The sequence below is a fragment of the Nyctibius grandis genome, chromosome 17, assembly GCF_013368605.1.
Source record: "Nyctibius grandis isolate bNycGra1 chromosome 17, bNycGra1.pri, whole genome shotgun sequence".
NCBI classification, from domain to species: Eukaryota; Metazoa; Chordata; class Aves; order Nyctibiiformes; family Nyctibiidae; genus Nyctibius; species Nyctibius grandis.
In genome coordinates, this window is record NC_090674.1 from 8,913,848 (window position 1) to 8,934,410 (window position 20,563).

At 58.2% G+C, this 20,563-nt stretch overlaps 2 protein-coding genes across 2 annotated transcripts; both read right to left on the minus strand.

Annotated features, from left to right (window-relative positions):
- Positions 1 to 448: 448 nt before the first annotated feature.
- Positions 449 to 8,163, minus strand: ENSA (endosulfine alpha). The gene is made up of 3 exons (XM_068415057.1): positions 7,962 to 8,163; positions 5,574 to 5,699; positions 449 to 2,619 (listed from the first exon to the last, which is right to left on the minus strand). Exons 1-3 carry the CDS (start codon positions 8,016 to 8,018, stop codon positions 2,449 to 2,451), a joined length of 354 nt encoding a protein of 117 aa, XP_068271158.1. The 5' UTR covers positions 8,019 to 8,163; the 3' UTR covers positions 449 to 2,448.
- A 1,529-nt stretch (positions 8,164 to 9,692) lies between these two features.
- Positions 9,693 to 19,114, minus strand: GOLPH3L (golgi phosphoprotein 3 like). The gene is made up of 5 exons (XM_068414818.1): positions 19,019 to 19,114; positions 18,107 to 18,301; positions 11,650 to 11,781; positions 11,359 to 11,473; positions 9,693 to 10,862 (listed from the first exon to the last, which is right to left on the minus strand). The coding sequence occupies exons 2-5, from the start codon at positions 18,287 to 18,289 to the stop codon at positions 10,435 to 10,437; spliced, it is 858 nt and encodes a 285-aa protein (XP_068270919.1). The 5' UTR covers positions 18,290 to 18,301; positions 19,019 to 19,114; the 3' UTR covers positions 9,693 to 10,434.
- Between the last annotated feature and the right edge of the window lie 1,449 nt (positions 19,115 to 20,563).

The following is a 20,563-nucleotide window of genomic DNA, read 5'->3' on the forward strand; positions in this document are numbered from 1 at the left end:
CCTCATCCTTGTGGTAATATTTTATGAGGAGCAGAGGATGAGAACGGGAATGCCTCCGAGATCCAGAGCAGTTCCCACCGCACCCCTTCCCATGAGAGGTGGGCAGTGGGACAGACATCATCATCATCATCACCCTGTCACTGCCTGCCCGGCTCTGGGGGCGGAATGGAAATAACCCAGCTCCACGGCTACTACCCTTGTAAGGAATTGCTCTTATCAGTTCTCATCCTGTGTGGTCACCATCATTTCCCCCTCCTGCGCAAGCATGCCCGGCATTTCCGGAAAGCTGGGGCAAGGTGTGGTTCGAGAGGCGTCCCCTCCCCCTGCCCTCCCCCAGCACCGGGGCAGCCCCCAAGCTGCAACACCCCTTCGCATTCTTCACTAATTTCCTCTTTTTTTTTTTTTTTTAAATAAAAAGCAAGCAGAGCATTCTAGAAGAGAGGAGAGATGAACATGTAAAAAATTATATATATTTTTATATATATGCTTCATATCTATTTACAACACGGCTGGGACAGACAGCAGAACATCCAAGGAGGTTGCACGGCCACGGCCAGCGCTGTCCCGGCCAGGTCACACAGGGTCTGGGAAAGTGACAGACTGAAGCACGGACCCGTGGTTACAAGCAGGCAGCTCCCAATCCTGCTACGCTCCCTGACCACTCCACAAAGAAAAAAACTGCCCTCTGTGGCCACGGGGCCGGCAACGGAGCCCCTTGCTCACCGTGTCCTGATGAGCCATGGCTGGCTGGCTCCAAACCACCTGAAGGCAGATGCATTCGAGTGCATCCTTGGCAAACACCCTCCCGGGAAGCAGCACCGCGTTCCTCGCTCCAGCGGGCGAGCGCGATGAGCGGAACAGGTTCTCAGGAAAGCCCGAGTCAGCCAGCCAAGGCGGCACGGAAGGAAAGCTGTGCCCATGCAGAACATCGCCCCTTGCCTCCCTGCCTTGGTTTCTCCTGAACTGATGGGAATCCCTAAAAAAAACCCCAACCAACCAAAAACCCCCACACGTCCACTCGACTTCCTTTTGCTCACATGCCTTCAAAACCGGGCCTAAACCAGGCAGGTTTAGTGCTGCCCTGGCACAGGCACGCTGAGACCTTTGGCTGCACAGGACGGGAGGCCGCTTCGTCTCCGCTGCACGAGTGACAGTACATGCACCGAGCACGCAGGTCGTTCTGCAGGCTGCAGCCACACCAACCTTTTGGGTTAGGTTTGTTCCCCCCCAGGCCTGGAACAAAGAAAAGGCAAGAAGAAAAAAAAAAAGGGGGGGGAGAAAAAAGAAAAAAATCCAAGCTTGGGGGTGCCTGACACTGTCAACACAGGTTTGCCTCTATGCTCCTCTCTTCCTCATCTCCACACTCTCTGTCTCTGGTGCTTTTCTCCCTTCTGGGGTGGTTATTCCCAGTCCTGCCTGTCTCCCTCCAGAGACCAGCTCCAACAGCTCACATCTGTCTCACCGGCTGCTGCCGGCCCCCTCTTCGCAAGCACCGAAGTCTGGCCATCCGGCAGGGGCTGTGTGGGACCAGCCAGGGCTCTGCCTGCCTGGCCACGCTCTCCTGCGTCCCAAGTGCCCTGCTGCTGGTGGCATCCAGCTCACCACCTTTTGCTGCTCTCACCCTTGCCGAGGCAGCCAGCCTCGCTGCCCAGAACCGACTGGGGAGAGAGGAAACTGCCCCCAAACCCTCCGGGGCAGCTGCGAGCCTCACGCCGCACCCCTCCATCACTCGGATGCAGCTGTGGTGGGGCTCTACCCCCAAACCAAGCACCTCATCACAGCTCCAAGCCACAAGGACCGTTTCAAACGCTGCCCGGCCCCTCTCCCGCAGCCGTCGGATGCGTCGTCCCCTCCTGTGAGCTCAGCTGCTTTGTGCAAGCAGGGGACAGATCCCAGGCAGCTCAGCCCAGCAACAGCCACGAAATTTTTTGCGTATCAGCTAATTTCTTCACTTAGAAGCTCTAACGCACACACCTAACTACACTTCCAGATCACGTATCACACTTTTCGCCCAGCCAGTTCTTCCCCTGCAGACACCAGACACCTGAAAAGCATTCACACACCACAGCTCTGAGCTCTCCCCCTACCCGGTGCCAAGCAAACAGCGAGTGACGACTCTGAGCACTTTCCTGCTTCTCCCAGGGCCGCTCGACTCTCCCAGCGAGGAGGCAACGCTTCAGTGGCTCAGCAAGCGAGGATGGTTTCAAACAGCATGAAAATTAAGGCAGCAAACTGACTCGCTAAAAGGAACGGCTCAATCAAATCTGCCCGTGCACCCCGGGCTACTGACGCCTCTCACTTGCCTTCTCAGTTTTGGTGCGTGTTCGCTGTAAATGCTCAAATAACTATGTGGATTCTGGTGCTCCCGTCCCTATGATACAGTGAAGTTCAATCCATTCAGCCAAAAGAAAAAACAAAAATAGGAAAAAAAGGCCCTGTGAGTGCAGGCTACCCTGCCAGCTTGCTGGTTACAAGCGAGGATTTTCTCTGTGGGAGGTCCTGCGGCGTGGGGATGTGGTCTCCTGTCACCAGGTTCTTGTCTGGCCCCGCGCTTGGCAACTGCTTGTTCTTCATCTTTGCCTTGGCCATGTTGTAGTCACCAGAATCAAAGTATTTTTGCTGGAAGAGGGAGAGGGGTTTGGGTTACTTTGGTTTGCAGGAGCGTGGGGACATAGCAGAGATACAGAGACCTGGGCACAAATACGATCCTTTAAGGAGCTGCTGGGGTTGCTCAAAACCAGGGCACAAAAATATTCACGCAAGGGGAAAATCCAAGCAAGGGAGCCTGGCTTGATTCAAAAGGCCTTTAGCACCCACCCACAAACCCCAGAGTGACTCTGACCCGCCCCAGCTCGCAGCAGCTTTGCCCCACGGCAGCAGCCTGTCTCACTCGAGACACAGGGTGCATTTTCTCCCTTTGACCCACCTTTGGGTGTTTGTAGCCTGTAAACTGCTGCTGCTTGGCGTGGCGCTCGCTGGGTAAAGACCAGGTTTGCCCTGCCCTTGCACCACACTCAACGTGACAGGGATTTCATCCTGGTCCAGAGAACCCCAGAGAGCTGAACGCAGGCACAGCCACGTCAGCGGACACCTCTGGGCAGAGGCTCAGCTGCAGTGGCAAAGCCAGGGGACGTCTGCTGGTACAGTTTATTCTGGTTTGGCGAACAGATGAGCCGGTGTGATGGCAGAGGCAGGATTTCCTCCCCAGGGAGCACAGCCTGGCCGGCGCCAAGGCCTTCGCCGGAGAGTCCAGGCTCCCAACAGCTGAAATGACGCAGGGAAATGCCTGCAAAGACGTGGCCGGAGGACACCTCCCTGCTGCACAGCACCACCGACCCCGGGTTCAGAGGGCACTTCCCTCCCTTATCACGCACATCACCACAGGGCTCTGCGCTCCTTCATGGTGCCGCTTCACCCCCCCGCCCAGCTGCACAGGAAAGGCTGAACACCAAAGCTTGTGCTGGTGCTACAGACAGGGCTCTGCTGGGCACAAGAAGCTCCGAAGAGCCCAGTTCTGCCCCAATGTGCCGCCAGGCCCCAATGAGCCCAGTCCCAAAAGCCCTATCCTGCTTCAGCGCCAAGCCATTAGAGAACCCTCCTTTCATACAATGGATTGCTGTCCTGGTTTCATGGGGATAGAGTCAATTTTCTGTTACATTTTGTTTCAGTTTGTGGCCAGCCATGGGATGGTGATGAAGGCCATTAGCAGTGAAAGCCAGGGCAGCTGCCCCAGGCTGCCCACAGGTGTGTTCTATAACATAAATGTCACATAACCAGCACAAGGGGCAACGGGCACAAACTGAAACATGTGAAGTTCCATCTTAATATGAGGAAAAACTTCTTACTGTGAGGGTGCCAGAGCCCGGGCACAGGCTGCCCAGGGAGGGGGGGAGTCTCCTTCTCTGGAGATATTCAAACCCGCCTGGATTGACCCTGTGCGACGTGCTCTGGGTGACCCTGCTTGGGCAGGGGTTGGGCTGGGGGATCCCCAGAGGTGCCTTCCCACCCCAACCAGGCTGGGATTCTGTGACTATGAATTGGTAAGCTTGCTGGGGATGGCTGGGGGGCTCTTCGTGCTACGCTGCTCTCCTCTCCCTCTCTCTCCTCTCTTCTCAAAGGTTACTATCCCTGGAGGGACTTGCCACCACTCTATGGGCTGAGTATAACTTTGTGTCTTTTGTATTAGTATCGATATTGGTTTTCTTATTTTATTAAATCTGTTTCAACTTCAACTCACACAAGTCTCCCTCCTTTTCCCAGTTCCCTTTCTTGGCTGGGGAGGGGTCTTGGGTGATAGAACTGGTTATTGTTTAGCCCTGGGTGCGGGCTAAACAGAGACATTTGGCTTGGAAGTGACCTTAAAAACCACCCAGTTCCAACCCCCTGCCACGGGCTGGGACACCTTCCACCAGACCAGGTTGCTCCAAGCCCCATCCAACATGGCCTTGAACACTGCCAGGGAGGGGGCAGCCACAGCTTCTCTGGGCAACCTGGGCCAGGCTCTCACCACCCTCACAGCAAAGAATTTCTTCCTCAGATCTCATCTCAATCTCCCCTCTTTCAGTTTAAAACCGTTCCCCCTCGCCCTATCACTCCATGCCCTTGGCAAAAGTCCCTCTCCAGCTTTCCTGTAGCCCCTTCAGGTACTGGAAGTCTGCTAGAAGGTCTCCCCAGAGCCTTCTCCAGCTGAACAACCCCAGCTCTCTCAGCCTGTCTTCATTTCTGTGCTTGCTTTAGGAGCTGGTACCTAAAACAACAGTCCCGGTGATCACGTCACCAGGGTGAGTGAGCATGCACAGCAGCTCGCTGTCAACACAAGCTGAAAGGGAAGCAGCAGGACAGAGCTGAACCCTGCGCAGCGTGACACAGAGACACCGTGGGTTCAGAGCTGGGGAAGGCACACGGCCACGGGCTGCCAGCAGCTCAGGAGGGATTTCTGTTTTCTGCACCAGCCTCCGCGAGGAGGAGAGCCAGCAGCGACAACGCAAGCAGGCCACAGATGGCTCTCAGAGAGGGATTTAATTACATTTCCAGGGAGTGCAGTCAGAGGGTTGGCTTTTTACACTGGTGCCAGCAATGGAGATGCAGCCAGCTGACTCACCAGCCTTCTCAGTGCCCTTTGCACCAGCTCAGAACCCAGGCAAAGTGCAGACCAGAGAGAAAAACTCAGGCCCGCAGCATCTCAGCGGCTCACTGAACCCCAGGGAGCATGGCAGCAAGCAGGGGGGGGATTTATGCGCTTGTTTCACCTCTAGACCCCAGGTTTTGGGCCAGGGTGTGGAGGACAGGGTGGGATCCACTGCAGAGCAGAACCACCCGAGAGGCAGCAGCTTTTGAGTCCTGAACAGGCACAAGCCCTTCCTGCTTGACAACAGCAGCCCCCACTGCTTCGGGCTTGTGCCCGCTGGGTGCTACATCTAGCGCAGGCACTGCAAGGAGCCTGGCCCATGGGTTCCATGGACTATTTGGCCTGGGGAATTTTGGTGTGATTCCTCTGGCCTGGTTAGAGCTTGGCAGCTTGTGCCATTGAGTGAGGAGAGGACGCGGATAAGCTACGGCTGAGAAATAAATACCCCTTTCTGCAGTCTCTTCATGAGGAAGTCGGAGCCGCCGGGCTTCTGGCCCAAGTTGGGGTATTTGGCCTTCAGTTTTGCCTCTTCTGCTCTCTCAGGGATGACGGTTTCCTTCTCTTGCATGTCCTGAAAAATGAAGAGGAGGGTGGAAAGCCCTTCAGCCCCACAGAAAAACACACGATGCCATAACACAACATTCAGCAGCACATCCAAACGCCGGTGCCTGGCTTGCCGAGCAAGGTGCAGTCCCCTGGAAAACCCAGATGCACTCAGAGAATATTAAAAACACCTTCCCAGAGAGCAACAGTTTTTACCTCCAGTATCTGTGGAAACAGGCAGAGACCCTCTCCCTGCCTCCTGCCCAGATGGCAGCCCCTGCAGACACTTGCGCTGATATCTGGCTTTGCAAACTGGGTGTAAAATGTCACCACAAATCGCTGCTGGACAAGCGTCTTCCCCTGACCAGCGACAGGTCAGACCAGCATCGACAAACATCAGTCCAGAGCTGCCCAGCACGACGGGCCACGGCAGCGCGCTGGGAGGGTTCAGCCTCACTGAATTCAGGGACAACAACAATGATGCCCAACAGATGCCGTGTGTATCTTCTCCCCAGTGCTGAGGCCCTGAACTGCTCCCAGCCCACCAGAGATGGCACGTTCCACACCATAAGCGTGGCAGAATGCTGCCGCCACAAGCCACCGCGCCCTCTGTGAAGCAGGAAAGCCCTCAGCATCGGAAGGGACCAACAAGCTGGCAGGATGCGGCTGGCTATCACGCAGGGTGGAGGTGGGTGGGATGGGAGTCCCCAGCTCCCCAAGGACGAGGCACTGAAGCTCAGCTTGGTGGCATTAAGGTGTCCCTTCCCAGGTGGTCAAGAGCAGAGCCAGAGCCTGCGAGCCTTCAGGTCAGAAAGCATTGCTGGCACTGCAAGAGGTTTCCAACGTGACCTTGCACTGGCGCTGACCCGGGGAACCAGCTCTTTGCAGCGAGGCTGCGGCCCTGGGGGCCAGCTCCCCGCAGAGGCTGTGAGAGCGTGCGTGCAAAGGCTGCCATGAAACGGCTCCTCAGCTGCATCTCAGAAAGACAAAGCAAACCCGAATTAATGGCAGCTCCTGACAGTCACAACTAGGACAAATGGAACTGGGAGCAGCAGCGTGACGTGCAGGCTCGGCACATCCCGCTCGGAGCCCCAACCGCGCAGGCTCCTCCTCACGCCCCCATCCATGGGGGTCCCCAGGGGACTGAAGGCGGGGGAAGGTGCTGAGAGTCTCATCACGATTTCCAGCCTCGGCATGCTGCAGGGCTTCGCCCACACACGGCCTGAAGGAGCCTGGCTCTTCTTACCCGTTTCCATGACAGCTCCAGGAATAAAAGCCGCAGCCGGCGCAGGCCACTCGGCCCTGCCACAGAACCAGGCACCCACGAGCCCCAACATCAGACGGGTTGAGGGGGGTTTTGGCAGCAGGAGCCGAAGCTTTGCCACCCACAACCCTTCCATCATCTCAGCTTGCTCTCCTCAATTCTTCATCTCCAAGCCTCCTTCCTCCCTGCCTGGCTGCAATCGCCGCTGTCTCCAGACCCCTCCGTCTCTTCCGCACAGTCTGGGGTGAGCTGCTGCACCCCGCTGCTTGCCCACCTCGTGGGCGCCACTTCTGGGGCACCCGGTGGAGCCAATACCGCACCTTAACACCTGCCAGCGGGTCCTGGGGCCGCCCATCATGTTCCCCCACCACGGGAGAGCCCGTGTGCCCGAGGCAGCACATCTGCCTCCTTCCCACGCCCACCCCCAGCACTAAACTAACACCAGGGATGTGGAAAAAGCTGCGGCCGCACTGGGCGCAGGGGCACGGCTGAAGGTGGCCGGCAGCAGCCCTGCCTGCGCCCTGGAGCGGCTCCGGCGGCCCCGCGGGGGGCTCAGGCTCGGGCCTGGGGACGCAGCAGCCGCTTGAGCCGCCCGGAGCCATGGCCCAGCCCCGCTGCTGGGCGCCAGCGCGGCCCCCCGAGGCCTCCGGGCAGCTCTGCCCCGCCGGGGCGGCCAACGAGCCGCAGCCAGGGCTCGGCGCTCGCCCGCTCAGCCCCCGCAGTGGTCCAAGTCGGGAGCCCGGGGGCGACTGAAGCCAACGCCGGTTTTCGGGGGCCGGGCCCGCACCCCCTCCCGCCCCAGCAACACCCACCCCCCCAGTATCCCACAAGCCCCCACGCCGCCATCGAGACCGAGTTGTCCCACCAGCCCTGCCGGAAGTCCAACCCCCACCAGCCCACAGCCAATGAGAGACCAGCATTCACCAGAAGGACAACATAAGCATCCAATCGGCGCACAATGCTAAGAAGAGCGACGTGCGGCCGGGCCAATGGGAGCCGACCGGGCCCGCCCCCGGGGTTCCCCACCTGTTTCTCCTGCCCGGTCTCCTCCGTGCGGGCGCCGGTACCGAGCGGGGCTGCCATGGCGGGGGGGAGAGAGGAGGAGGGGGGGGGATACTCCGCGCTCCCTCTGCGCCCCGCTCGCTCTCCGCTCCGCCCGGCCCCGCGCTCTGCTCCAAAATGGCCGCCGCCGCCCCCTAACGCCTCAGCTGCCTGACGGACGGGCGCGCTGCCCAACGGGCATAGCGAGGCGGCCGCGGTGACATCACATCTGACCAACCAACGCCCGCGGAGGGCGGGCAGAGTGGCGGGGCGGGGCCGCCCGGGCTAAGAGCGGCCACTGGCCAATGGGAAGTGAGGCAGCACCCCGTGGGCGGGGCCGCCCTCCCACGGCCCCGCCCCTCCGCCCCCTGCCGGCCCCCTCCGCCCCCGGAGGAGGGGCCACCCCCACGCGCGGATCGCGGGGACCCCCCGGCAGCGCCCCCGTGCGGAGGGGGTGGCGCAGCCCTCGGGGGCCCGGGGCCGGGAGGGGACAGGCCCGTGGGGAGGCGAGCGGCCCCCGGGGTGACGGCACCGGCCTGGCGGCACCTGCAGCCCAAGGGGCCCCCTCAGGCCTGGGCCACGCAGGGAGGGGGACAGGAACGGGCGCTCGGACCCGCAGCCACCCGGTGCAGGCAGGGAGCAGCAGCTGGGGCCACCCAGCACGTTTATGACACAAGTGCCACGAGCACCTCCGGGGACACAGGACACCCCCCTCCAGGCCAGAGCGCGGCCACAGACTCACAGCCTGGCTGGGGGGGGGAAGGGGCCTCTGGAGATCCCCCAGCTCAACCCCTGTCCCAGCAGGGTCACCCAGAGCACGTCGCACAGGGTCAGGCCAGGCAGGTTTGAATATCTCCAGAGAAGGAGACTCCCCACCCTCCCTGGGCAGCCTGTGCCCGGGCTCTGGCACCCTCACAGCAAAGAAGTTTTTCCTCACATTCACATGGAACTTCCCGTGTTTCAGTCTGTGCCCGTTGCCCCTTGTCCTGGCGCTGGGCACCACTGAGAAGAGTCTGGCCCATCCCCTTGACACCCGCCCCGAAGGTATTTGTGAGCATTGAGAAGATCCCCCCTCAGTCTGCTCTTCTCCAGCTGAACAGCCCCAGCTCCCTCAGCCTCTCCTCATAGCAGAGATGCTCCAGCCCTCTGACCATCTCCGTACCCTCCGCTGGACTCTCCCCAGTAGCTTCTTGTCTTTCTTGAACTGGGGGGTCCAGAACTGGACCCAGTTACTCCAGGTGTGGCCTCACCAGGGCAGTGTAAAGGGGGAGGAGAACCTCCCTGGACCTGCTGCCCACACTCTTCCTCAAGCACCCCAGGACACCATTGGCCGCCTTGGTTGGTTCTACCATTGGCCTGTCCTGGCCAATCTTGGTCACCTTGCTGGCTCATGGGGAACTTGTCCATCAGGTCCTTCTCTGCAGAGCTGCTTCCCAGCAGCTCAACCCCCAGCCTGTCCTGGTGCGTGGGGTTATTCCTCCCCAGGTGCAGGACCCTGCTCTTGCCTTGGTTGAATTTCATGAGGTTCCTCTCCACCCAACTCTCCAGCCTGGCCAGGTCTCACTGAACAGCAGAACAGCCTTTGGGGGTATCGGCCCTTCCTCCCAGTTTGGTGTCACCAGCAAAAGGCCAGTGCCCTTCAACTGCAAACCCTGTTATTAGCAAGGGCAGCTGGACCCACCACAGCTACAGACAACAGATTTAAACACCCAGGACTCCCTCAGGCTGCAGAGAAATACATTTAAATGAACTACAGGAGATTAAAGGCGGGGATAAGAAAAAAAAAAATCACAGTTTAACTTTTCCCTCTTACTAGAAAGAGCAGGTGTGCGACCAGGGCACAGCCTGGGGCAGGGCTCCGTGGTCGTCACAGAGCTGCTCCTCGATGGGGACACGTGCCAAGGGCTTTGGGCTGCCCCGTGCCAGCCGGTGCATAGGGTGCTCCCAGCCCCGACACCCCTGAACCGGCCTCCTGCCCGCTCCCCTGCCCGTACCCTGCCCCAGGAGGACGTCAGCGTGCTCGTAGGGGAACCCGCGCTGCCCAGGCAGCTCAAAGGCAAGACCTGTGCATGGAAGTGGGAGCTGTGGGAGCAACCGGACAAGCCGGCGCGCCGGGAGCACGCAGAGAGCCTTGTTTCTGCTGGGGTTTGGCCCACCTGAGCGGTTCGGTTCCCGCACGCAGAGGCAGGGCTGGGCTCTGCCACCTCCCAGCTCTGTACCAGCCTGAGAAGGAAGCCCACGGGCAAGGAGCGCTGGAAGGGGAGCGAAGAGGCGCTGCCAACTCTCCCTGGAGGCACCGGCCTTTGGAGGAGTGTGTGATCTGCCCGCACGGGTGGGCTTGCACCCTCCCACCCCCTGAGCCCACCCACTGCTGCAGGAACTCCGTGCCCAAATACCCCTGGCCTTGCATCATGGGGGTGAGGCTTCTTCCACCTGGTCTGGGGGATTCGAGGTCTTTTTAGGACTTATTGAAGGCTGCCAGGACGGCCCAGATCATCTCTGTGCCCTTGGCTTTGGCAGCTTCCACCTCAGGGTCCATATCGAGAAGGTCCTTGGTCCTGTTCATTGCCACATCGTACTTGTCGTCTGCCAGGCTGGCGAAAACGTTCTCCAGCACGTCTGAGGAGTGGGCCAGCACCAGGAGAGCCAGAGTCCTGCGGTCCATGCGGTGGGGGTCGTTCACCCACCGCTCCAACATGCTCTCCTGGAGCTTCTTCACCAAGCGCTGCTTCTCGGTGGCGTTGCTGACGGGGTGGGTGGTCATGTCAAAGAGCAGGAAGTTTTGCTTCTCCGTGGTGAGGATGCCCTTCTCCACCAGCGCCTTGGCGATGCGCTCGCGCACGTTCCTCAGCTGGTACTGCAGCTTGAAGGGGTTCCAGGTCTCTCCTGAAAGAGAGGAGACCCTGTTCAACGCCGGGGCAGTGACGGCTTTGCCACCCATCCCCAGCACACAGGCTGCTTCCAGCCCAGGACCATCTGTGGTTGCACAGACACTGGTCCCCGCTGCACGAACCCTCTTGCTCCCCTTGGCCTGACTCTGACTCGCCTCTCCCATCAGTCCAAGCTGGCAAAGCTCCCAGCGGTCACAGGGCAGATCCCTTTGGAAAGCCCCTTCTACCCAGGACCTTGGACCCCAGATGTGGTGAAGACTCAGCATGAGAAAAGAGGCAATGAGGAGCGAGGTCCAAGTCTTCCACTGAGCTCCCAACAAAAAAAAAGACCCAGAAAACCGTTCTCTGCCTCCACATTCAGCCTTCCCCTCTTCTGCTGTCAGTATTCTGCCCATCTCCAGGGAAGCAAGGGGATGGCCAAGCCATGGAGAGGGGACAAGGTGGCATGGCCCCGAGGGAGCTGGGGAGATGGCGTCTCTAACCGGCCCTACCAGTGAGCAGCTCTATCCAGGTCTGCACCGTTTCTGCAGACTCCGTGGCCTTGATGTGTCGCAGGGTTTCATCCAGCAAGACGTCACCAGTCGGCGCGTCCGACTTCAAGAGCACCTGGAAGGACAAAGTGGAAACACAGTGTAAGGCTGGACACAGACCTGCCGCTCCCTTCCCGAAGGGATGGCGGTAGCCTCGGCGTGCAGCCAAGCTCACTGCCAGAGGGCTCGGCTGGGGTGCACGGAGCCCCGAAGCCTGTCGGGCCCCCAGCCCGGCTCCTGCGGCACCTTCACCTTCCTCTCCAGCAGCTTCTTCTTCCTGATGGAGAGCGGCTCCAGGCGGATCCGGCCGCGCAGAGCCAGCTCGATGAGGATGCCGCCCCGCAGCCCCGAAGAGATGCAGTCATTCCAGAAGGACGTGTAGCCCTGGTAGAGAGGATGGATGGAAAGGGGCGAAGAGAGGTGGGAAGGGGAGCTCTGCCGAGCCCCCCACCCCTGCCAGGCGACTCTCCCACCTCCCACTGACAGCTCTTCCTCCTAGGCCAAAGGCAGAACAGGGCTTTCCCCATGTCTGGGTTTGGCCTAAACCAGACCAATTTTCCTTTCAGTGATTCTTTCTTTCAGCTTCCTTTCAGCCTTTCTTCCTTTTAAGTCTCTTCTAAGTAACTGCATTTTCTGAAACTAACTGCATGTTTTGCAGACAGTGTCTGCTTCCAGGACTGATAACGCTCAAAGTTTACAGTTATCACTGAGGCACCGGTAGGGATGTTACGCAGAAAGGCTCTTGCTGTACTTACTCCTAGAGAAACCACGGTCACTGCTAAATTCCTCACTGCTTACGAGTGAAGAGCCGCAGGAGGGTCGCCCCTGCAGGGAGGAGCGGACAGGGCAGGTGACCCAAAATTGACCAACGAAGGTACTCCATCCCATACACGTCATTCTCAGTGTAAAGCGGGGGGATCACGAGGGTCTGGGCCCCCTACTTTTCTCCTTCTCGCCCCCTTCTGCTATGGCCGGCGTCCCAAGAGGACTCTGTCCGTTTTCCTGCTGCCCCCGATCCCGATCTGTGCATCCCTGAATCCAGTTCCCGACCATCGCGGGGCCCAGCCTGGGCCCTCCTGGAGCGGTGACATGGCCGACATGGGGGGAGCTCGATCTTGGTTTTGTATATATTTGTACATATTTAATTACTTCCATTATTATTATACTCTTTTTCATTATTATAGTTTATTAAAACTGTTTTAACTTTCCAACCCATTAAGTCTCTCTCCCTTTTCTCTTTTCCTTCCCCTTCTCAGGGGGGGAGGAGGGTTAATAGAGAGCATCTGCCACAGGTTTAATAGCCAGCCCAGCCTTAAACCGTGACACCCCACTAGGTGAAAAGCACCCGGCAGCCCTGGCTAACCCCCCTCCCTGCCCAAAACCTCCCTGTAAACATTGAGCAATTCAGGCCGTGCCCTTCCCGCTGCACCACAACCCCCCGGCACACCCCAGCGCTGGCCAAGCCCCTGCGCCCAACCCTGGATTGTAAAAAAAAAAAAAAATCCAAGTAAGAATGTGAAAAGCAGGGCCCTGTCCCCCGGCAAACCCCTGTGGGGCTGCAACCACCGATGTGAGCTCTGCCCTGCCCTGCCTCGGCGCCTGCTGTGGACGTGCCCAGGGGAAACGGGAGGCAAAATCTGCTCTTCTCCTTGAAGAAAGCCCCCACCAGCTCCAGGCATGCCCTCAGAGTAATTGGCTGTATGAAAAAATCGCTCATCAGGCCCATGAAGGAAGAGTATCTCTGCTACCCACAGCGTCATCCAAGGGGGCACAGGCTGCAGCACACCCCAGCTCCCACCACGGGGCACGAGAGCTTTGCCAGCCCCTTGCCCACCCCACCCTCATCACACCCCCCCTTGCTCAAATCCACCTGCAGACTTCTGTGAGGGAAGAGAAGATTCCCAGTCTGGGATGAAGGATGGGAAAATACATCCCAGGCCTGGATAAATACATCCCTAGCCTAGACAGGCTGGAGAGCTGGGCTGAGAGGAACCTCATGAAGTTCAATAATCGCAAGTGTAGGGTCCTGCACCTCAGGAGGAATAACCCCATGTACCAGGACAAGCTGGGGGTGACCTGCTGGAAAGCAGCTCTGCAGAGAAGGACCTGACAGACAACAAGTTCCCCATGAGCCAGCAATGTGCCTCGTGGCCAAGAAGGCCAATGGTGTCCTGGGGTGCTTGAGGAAGAGTGTGGGCAGCAGGTCCAGCGAGGTTCTCCTCCCCCTCTATACTGCCCTGGTGAGGCCACACCTGCAGTAACTGTGTGCAGTTCTGGGCCCCCCAGTTCAAGAAAGACAAGGAGCTACTGGAGAGAGTCCAGCAGAGGGGTACGGAGATGGTCAGAGGGCTGGAGCATCTCTGCTACGAGGAGAGGCTGAGGGAGCTGGGGCTGTTCAGCTGGAGAAGAGCAGACTGAGGGGGATCTTCTCAATGCTCACAAATACCTTCGGGGCGGGTGTCAAGGGGATGGGGCCAGACTCTTCTCAGTGGTGCCCAGCGCCAGGACAAGGGGCAACGGGCACAGACTGAAACATGGGAAGTTCCATCTCAATATGAGGAAAAACTTCTTTGCTGTGAGGGTGCCAGAGCCCGGGCACAGGCTGCCCAGGGAGGGGGGAGTCTCCTTCTCTGGAGATATTCAAACCCGCCTGGATTGACCCTGTGCGACGTGCTCTGGGTGACCCTGCTTGGGCAGGGGTTGGGCTGGGGGATCTCCAGAGGCCCCTTCCCACCCCAACGAGTCTGGGATTCTGTGATCCTACCTCTCCTTCCCCCCAGAGCGGGCACCTTGGGGCTGGGGTGCAGCAAATCAGGTCAGCGCTGGGGCTGCTTGGACTCTGCATGTTCCACACCTGGCCCCAAGCCCCATTCTCCAAGCCCGCCACGGGACGGGGTCCTCATCCCGAGAAGCACAAGCTCCAAAATCATTAAGTCATTTGGCAAAGCAACAACAAGGTGCAGAGGTCTGGAAAATACAACCCACAAGGAACCAGCAATTGAACTGGGGTTTTCAATCTTAGCCCAGGGAAGAGAAGACGGAGGGAGAAGAGGATAAGGGGTGTCAGACATAAAAGGCAGCAGCAAAAGGAAGGGAATGGCCAGGTCCCACTTCCACTGTGCACGGGACACAGTCCTGGGCTAAAACTGCAGCCAGAGATACTGGAGCTGGCACCAGGAAGAAATAACCATCCGGACAAGAAAGCCCCGGAACACTTTACCCCTGGATGGAGGGGGCAGGGAAGGGAAGTCTCTGTCCCTTGAGGTTTGAGAACATTCAACTGATGCTTCTCAGGAGAGAGCTGACCCTGCTTTGAAGCAACGGGCCAGCCTAGGTGACCTCTCCGCTCCCTTCTTCCGCTCGTCTTTTATCCTGATTAGAACAAAGCCCGGTTGTTCCGGCCCGACGGCTGCTGTGTCAGGGCACAGAGGCAGGGTGGCAGTCCTTGGGTTGCAGGGCAAGCAGAGAGCAGGCAGGGCTGCAGGGAAGGGCTCGTCCAGGCAGGCAGCAGGGCTGGGAACGGGGCAGGCGCCGGTGCCTGAGACGGGCCCAAGGGAAGTGTGAGCCAAGCGGGATGCAAAGTCATGATGTGCTTATTTGCAGGGGGACCAGATACACCAGAAACACTACAGCCCGTTCGTAACCCCCTTTTTATAGAATCACAGACTGGTTTGGGTTGGAAGACACCTCAAAGACCACCTAGTTCCCAACCCCTGCCACGGGCAGGGACACCTTCCACCAGACCAGGTTGCTCCCAGCCCCATCCAACCTGGCCTTGAACACTGCCAGGGAGGGGGCAGCCACAGCTGCTCTGGGCAACCTGGGCCAGGCTCTCACCACCCTCACAGCAAAGAATTTCTTCCTCACATCTCATCTCAATCTCCCCTCTTTCAGTTTAAAACCGTTCCCCCTCGTTCCATCACTCCATGCCCTTGTCAAAAGTCCCTCTCCTGCTTTCCTGTAGCCCCTTCAGGTGCTGGAAGGTGCTAGAAGGTCTCCCTGGAGCCTTCTCTTCTCCAGGCTGAACAGCCCCAACTCTCCCAGCCTGTCTCCAGAGCAGAGGGGCTCCAGCCCTCGCATCATCTCCGTGGCCTCCTCTGGACTCGCTCCACCAGCTCCGTGTCCTTCTGCTGTTGGGGCCCCAGAGCTGGACGCAGCACTGCAGGGGGGTCTCAGGAGAGTGGAGCAGAGGGGCACAATCCCCTCCCTCGCCCTGCTGGCCACGCTGCTGGGGATGCAGCCCAGGATACGGTTGGCTTTCTGGGCTGTGAGTGCACGTTGCCGGCTTATTTTTTTTGTTGCTCTTTTTCTCTGAAAGCAGTGGAGGGAGGGGAGGAGAGAAAGGGCAGGTCTAAAAGTTTCCAGGAGACTGCAGACAAAGCAACCTAAGAAGCCCCCTTCCTAAGAAAAAGAGGCTGAGAACATGCAGCCCTCCTACATGGAAGTTTTTACAGTCCATCTGGGTAAACTCTTGTCCCCAGCGTGCCTGTTTATACAGTGCATCTGGACACCGGGTTGCTCAGCTTACGTAGCCCAGAGAACCATAAAAGAAACGAAAATCTTTGTTTGCTTTCTTCATTTCCTCGTGAGGAAAGACAAAGCAACCTTTCATCCCTGCCCTGCTGCTTGCCGTCCATGGGAGACGCACCGATTTTTGCGCACGCCCTTGAGGAACAAATTCTCCAGAAAATGGCGAGGCGGTGACTGCGAGCTTCAATTCACTGGGCTGGAAGGCACGTTACCCCTAGAAAATTTTAAGGGGTCTGAAATCAGACAAGCCGAAAGCTCCTGGTTTACTTTCAGCTTCTGGAATCAGGCTGGTTACAAATGCCAGGCTGTTGTGCAGCCAGTTTCTCCTAGATGGACAGACTGGTACTTAAAATAATGAAATTATGCTGTGAGCTCATTGGATTTGGCTGAAAGTGTCTTGTTTTTTTTCAAATCATCAAACCAGGAGTGAAAACCCAATGCCTGGGAACCCAGCTCACCAGCCTACTGCTGCCTCTGGTCTTCCTTTTGAGATGGAGGAATGCAGAAGGACAGGATGGGGAAAAAAAATAAATAAAAGCGTGACAAGTTTTTTTCCCCCTATCTATTGTGCTCTCCTAACTTCCTGGTGGCTGAAGGACCTTTCCCAGAAACACATTAACCAAGCCAAGAACACTAAACATAGCCCAGGAAGCAAGCAGACCACGCCACGCTCCCAGGCTGCTCTCAAATATTTGCTCCAAAATTATTTGTGTGATGTTCTCTTTACAGCCCTGCTCTCCTGTTACTTCCTATTCGGCTCAGCAAGTCCTAGATCTCATCTGGGTTCGTTAAACAGGCCAGCTATGAGCCTCTGTCACTCACACAACCCACAGCTCTCCTCTGCTGGAGCTGCAAGCGTGGTCCACGTCAGAAGCCATGGCCTGAGCAGGTCTACAGGAGAGCAAGGGACCAGCTCAGACTAACTCAGCAGCGAAAAACTAGGGGGGAAAAAAAAAATTGTTCAGGCACCACACAGGGTCTTAATTTCAACCCAGAGAAACAGATGAAGAGAAGGTGGCCCATCTACCACACCTTTGACAACCACAGTGTCTCCTTTCCTCAGGGTGGGAGACAGGCCCACAGGAAGAGTGCTCCCAGAGCTGAAAAACCTGTGTTTAAGGCTCTCCTCTGCCATTATGATCCCAAGAAGCACCTTGGACAACTGGTTAGCTTCCCCTGGTCTTGATTTCCCCATCTGTTTGACCGGAATAGCAGCATCAGATTCCCCCAAAGAGATCAAGATGATGCATGCACTAAAGAAGACAAGGCATGTGGACGCAGCAGATAAGAGCCAAACAGCTCAGAGAACTCAAGGCAAGATGTCTTCTCCTTCCCTTCCCCACGGCTCCTTCTAGGCAGAGCTGAGAAACAAGTTCCTACTGGCTGATAAGCACAAAACAATTCAGTTTGACCAGGCTCCCTTCCCAGCACAGACCAACCAACCCCCTGCAAACCACCGGCCGTGAAGTTCGTCCACGGCCGCCAAGGAAAGCCATTAAAGCGGCACACATGGGCGAGACGAGCGCCCAGCAAAGGGATTCCCACCCAGCCCCGCTCCCCTCAAGCCTGGAGCTGCACAACGTCATTCCTGCCTGCCTAAGGAAATTACCAGCCTGAAAACAGAGCCGTGGCTCCTACCTCCTTTGCCACTGCTGCGTTCAGACCCATCCTGCACCCGCTTTCAACTCCCAGCCCAGCCGCCTTCTTGCGCCTTGCCCTCTTCTCTCAAAACCTGCCCCTGCCGTATTTCACGTCCATTTTTAACACAGTGCTAACAGTGCTCAGTGTCCCTGCGTACCACCTGATGGTTTCGGATAGGAAAGCGCACTTGGGCTAAGGAAGAGGACGTTTACCATCTGATGCACAAGGTGAGGCTCCTTGTACCCCCCCTCTTTGACCCTGCCGAAGAACCCACCTTTGCTCTGCAAACAGCAGTTGCTCAATCCCACACGGCACCCCTCGCCCCCAGCCGCTTCTTACAGTCCCCGTGGCAGAGCTGGCGGGACAGCACTTGTGAGCAATCGCCATAGCTCAGTTTAAGCTACAGAGGAAGGTGGTTTGCGCTGAGCAGGCTGGCTTTGTTGAAGAGGATTCAGAGGAACTCGTACGATCCCTTCTGCTGCTCACTGAGAACCTCACCTCCAGGTGCACGTGCAGCCATCGCAGACGCCTGCCTTACCTCCTTGTCCTTCAGCCCCAGGAGCAGCACCTCCTCCATGAGCGTGAGGCGGATATCTTTGGAGTCGTCAGGATCATCATCATTCAGGTCTCTGTCCGCAGCCGCATCTTCCTCGCTGTCGGGCTTCTTGTCCGAGTTCCTTCCCGCCTCAGCACGCCGTCCTCGGTGTGTTAGTGTCGTCATCTCCCCCTCCGCCTGGGCACACAGAGAACCGAGGTCTGCCCCGTTTCTAAACACGACAAACTATGACCAGCGCTAAGCCCCAAGACCCAAAGCCCAGGCTCCAGGGACGCACAGACAAGGACAAGGGACAAGAGCCCTTTCCACCCAGGAATTTAGGGCTCGCCCTTCCCGGGATGGCTCTACAGGAGTCACTGACAGGGAGCGGCCGGCGGTCACCTCACGACCTGCTTGAGGAGACGGTTGCACGTTCAGGGAGCGGAGGGTAGACCTGAGCCACAGCCCAGCCCCTTCACCCCGGGGACCTCCCGCCTGGGCACCCACAACAGAGACGAGCTCCCGCACCCAGCCAGGACGCGGGACACACGACAACGTCCCAGCGCGATGCCGAAAGAGGCTCCTTCTCGGCACGGCTCCTTCTCACCCCGCGTACAACCCGCCCGCAGCTCACACCCGCCTTTTCACGGGGGTTACCGAGCTGCACGTCCACGTTCGCACCCCGCGGCTGCCAACCCCAACCCTCCCACGAGCACCCCACACCCCACGCAGCAGAAACGACATCCCACAACTTTTCCCCCGCGAAATGTGGAAAACCAGCAAAGGGGGAGGAGGGGAGAGGGGGGAGAGGGGGGAGCGAGGCCGAGGCCGTGGCCGTAACACCACCCCCACCCCCCGCACGGAGTTTCAGGGCTAAGAAACAAGCCCCACGTTGCTGCTTCCCCCCGATCTTACCGGGCCCGAACCTCCCTCGCTCCCTCCCCTGCGAGCAAACTTCGGGGCCGGCGAGAGGAAAAGCTTCCGGGGGGGGCGGGAGCGGCCCGGCGGCCTCCGGGGCTCCGGTAACGCGACGCCGGCAAATGGGAGCCCGCCCGGCCGGGAGCCGCCAATGGCCGGGCCGGCGTGGGCGGGACCTGCCCGCCTCCTCCTCCTCCTCCTCCCGGGGAGGAAGGCCGCTGGCTCCGCTCCCGAGGCGGCTGTCGGAGCCCGGGGCAGGACGGGCCATGCGCGGCTGCAGCTGTAGATAGAGGCGTTGGGGAGCAGCGGCGCAGCCCGGGGCTAAGCAGCGCTCGGCCGGTAAATGGAATCGTTTGGGTTGGAAAAGACCTTTGAGATCATCAAGTCCAACCGTTAACGCAGCACTGCCAAGGCCACCACTAACCCATGGCCCTCAGCACCACATCTACACGGCTTTTAAATCCCCCCAGGGATGGGGACTCCACCACTGCCCTGGGCAGCCTGTGCCAGCGCTTGACAACCCTTTGGGGAAAAAATTCTTCCTGATCTCCAACCTAAACCTCCCCTGGTGCAACTTGAGGCCGTTTTCTCTCATCCTATCACTTTTTACATTGGAGAAGAGACCAACCCCCACCTCACCACACCCTCCTTTCAGGCAGTTGTAGAGAGCGAGAAGGTCTCCCCTCAGCCTCCTTTTCTCCAGACTAAACCCCCCCAGGTCCCTCAGCCGCTCCCCATCACACTTGTGCTCCAGACCCTTCACCAGCCCCGTTGCCCTTCTCTGGACTCGCTCCAGCACCTCAAGGTCTTTCTTGTCGTGAGGGGCCCAAAACTGCACCCAGGATTCGAGGTGCGGCCTCACCAGTGCCGAGCACAGGGGGACGATCCCTGCCCTAGTCCTGCTGGCCACACTAGTGCTGACACAAGCCAGGATGCTGGTGGCCTTCTTGGCCACCTGGGCACACTGCTGGCTCATATTCAGCCGCCATCGACCAACACCCCCAGGTCCTTTTCCAGCCACTCTTCCCCCAGCCTGTAGCGGTGCGTGGGGTTGTTGTGCCCCAGTTTATGACCCAAATCCTGGCACCAGCAGGAGAAGCATGTCCCTCAGCCCTGCATGGCCGCTTCCACTGATAAACCCCCTTTCAACTCTTTTTTGCCAAATTCACTCTTGCCGTGCTCCAGCCCGCTGTCTGAGCTGGAGCTCCCAAGTACCACTCGCATTTCAGTAAAGCCCCCAAAACGTACACGAGTCCACGCGGTAAAGAAATACACATCAACTAAACGTTAACATTGTTTTAATTGAGGAACACTAAAAAGGCATTCTTAATTTAAAAGTCAAAACTGCCAAGAGATGTTCAGCTATCCCCACCTGAAGACGGTGGCAGCTCTTTGCCACGCAGGAACAGCTGCACTCCAATTCATTTACAGCACAGGAAAAATCAACATTTTTTTGTTAGAAATGGTGCCATACCCACCTTCTGCAATTAATCATTTTAAGTACATACAGGTTTCTTCAAATAACTTCGCACCGTCGTAATA

What these genes read in the sequence shown, in the direction of transcription:
- ENSA (XM_068415057.1), bottom strand. Translation starts at nt 8,018, where the DNA reads ATGGCAGCCCCGCTCGGTACCGGCGCCCGCACGGAGGAGACCGGGCAG. An exon ending in AGACCGGGCAGGAGAAACAG is followed by an intron (nt 5,700 to 7,961) that starts GTGGGGAACCCC and finishes TTCATTTTTCAG; the next exon opens with GACATGCAAGAGAAGGAAAC. An exon ending in TGAAGAGACTGCAGAAAGGG is followed by an intron (nt 2,620 to 5,573) that starts GTATTTATTTCT and finishes TCCCTCTTCCAG; the next exon opens with CAAAAATACTTTGATTCTGG.
- GOLPH3L (XM_068414818.1), bottom strand. Translation starts at nt 18,289, where the DNA reads ATGACGACACTAACACACCGAGGACGGCGTGCTGAGGCGGGAAGGAAC. An exon ending in TGGGGCTGAAGGACAAGGAG is followed by an intron (nt 11,782 to 18,106) that starts GTAAGGCAGGCG and finishes CCTCTCTACCAG; the next exon opens with GGCTACACGTCCTTCTGGAA. An exon ending in AGAAGCTGCTGGAGAGGAAG is followed by an intron (nt 11,474 to 11,649) that starts GTGAAGGTGCCG and finishes TTGTCCTTCCAG; the next exon opens with GTGCTCTTGAAGTCGGACGC.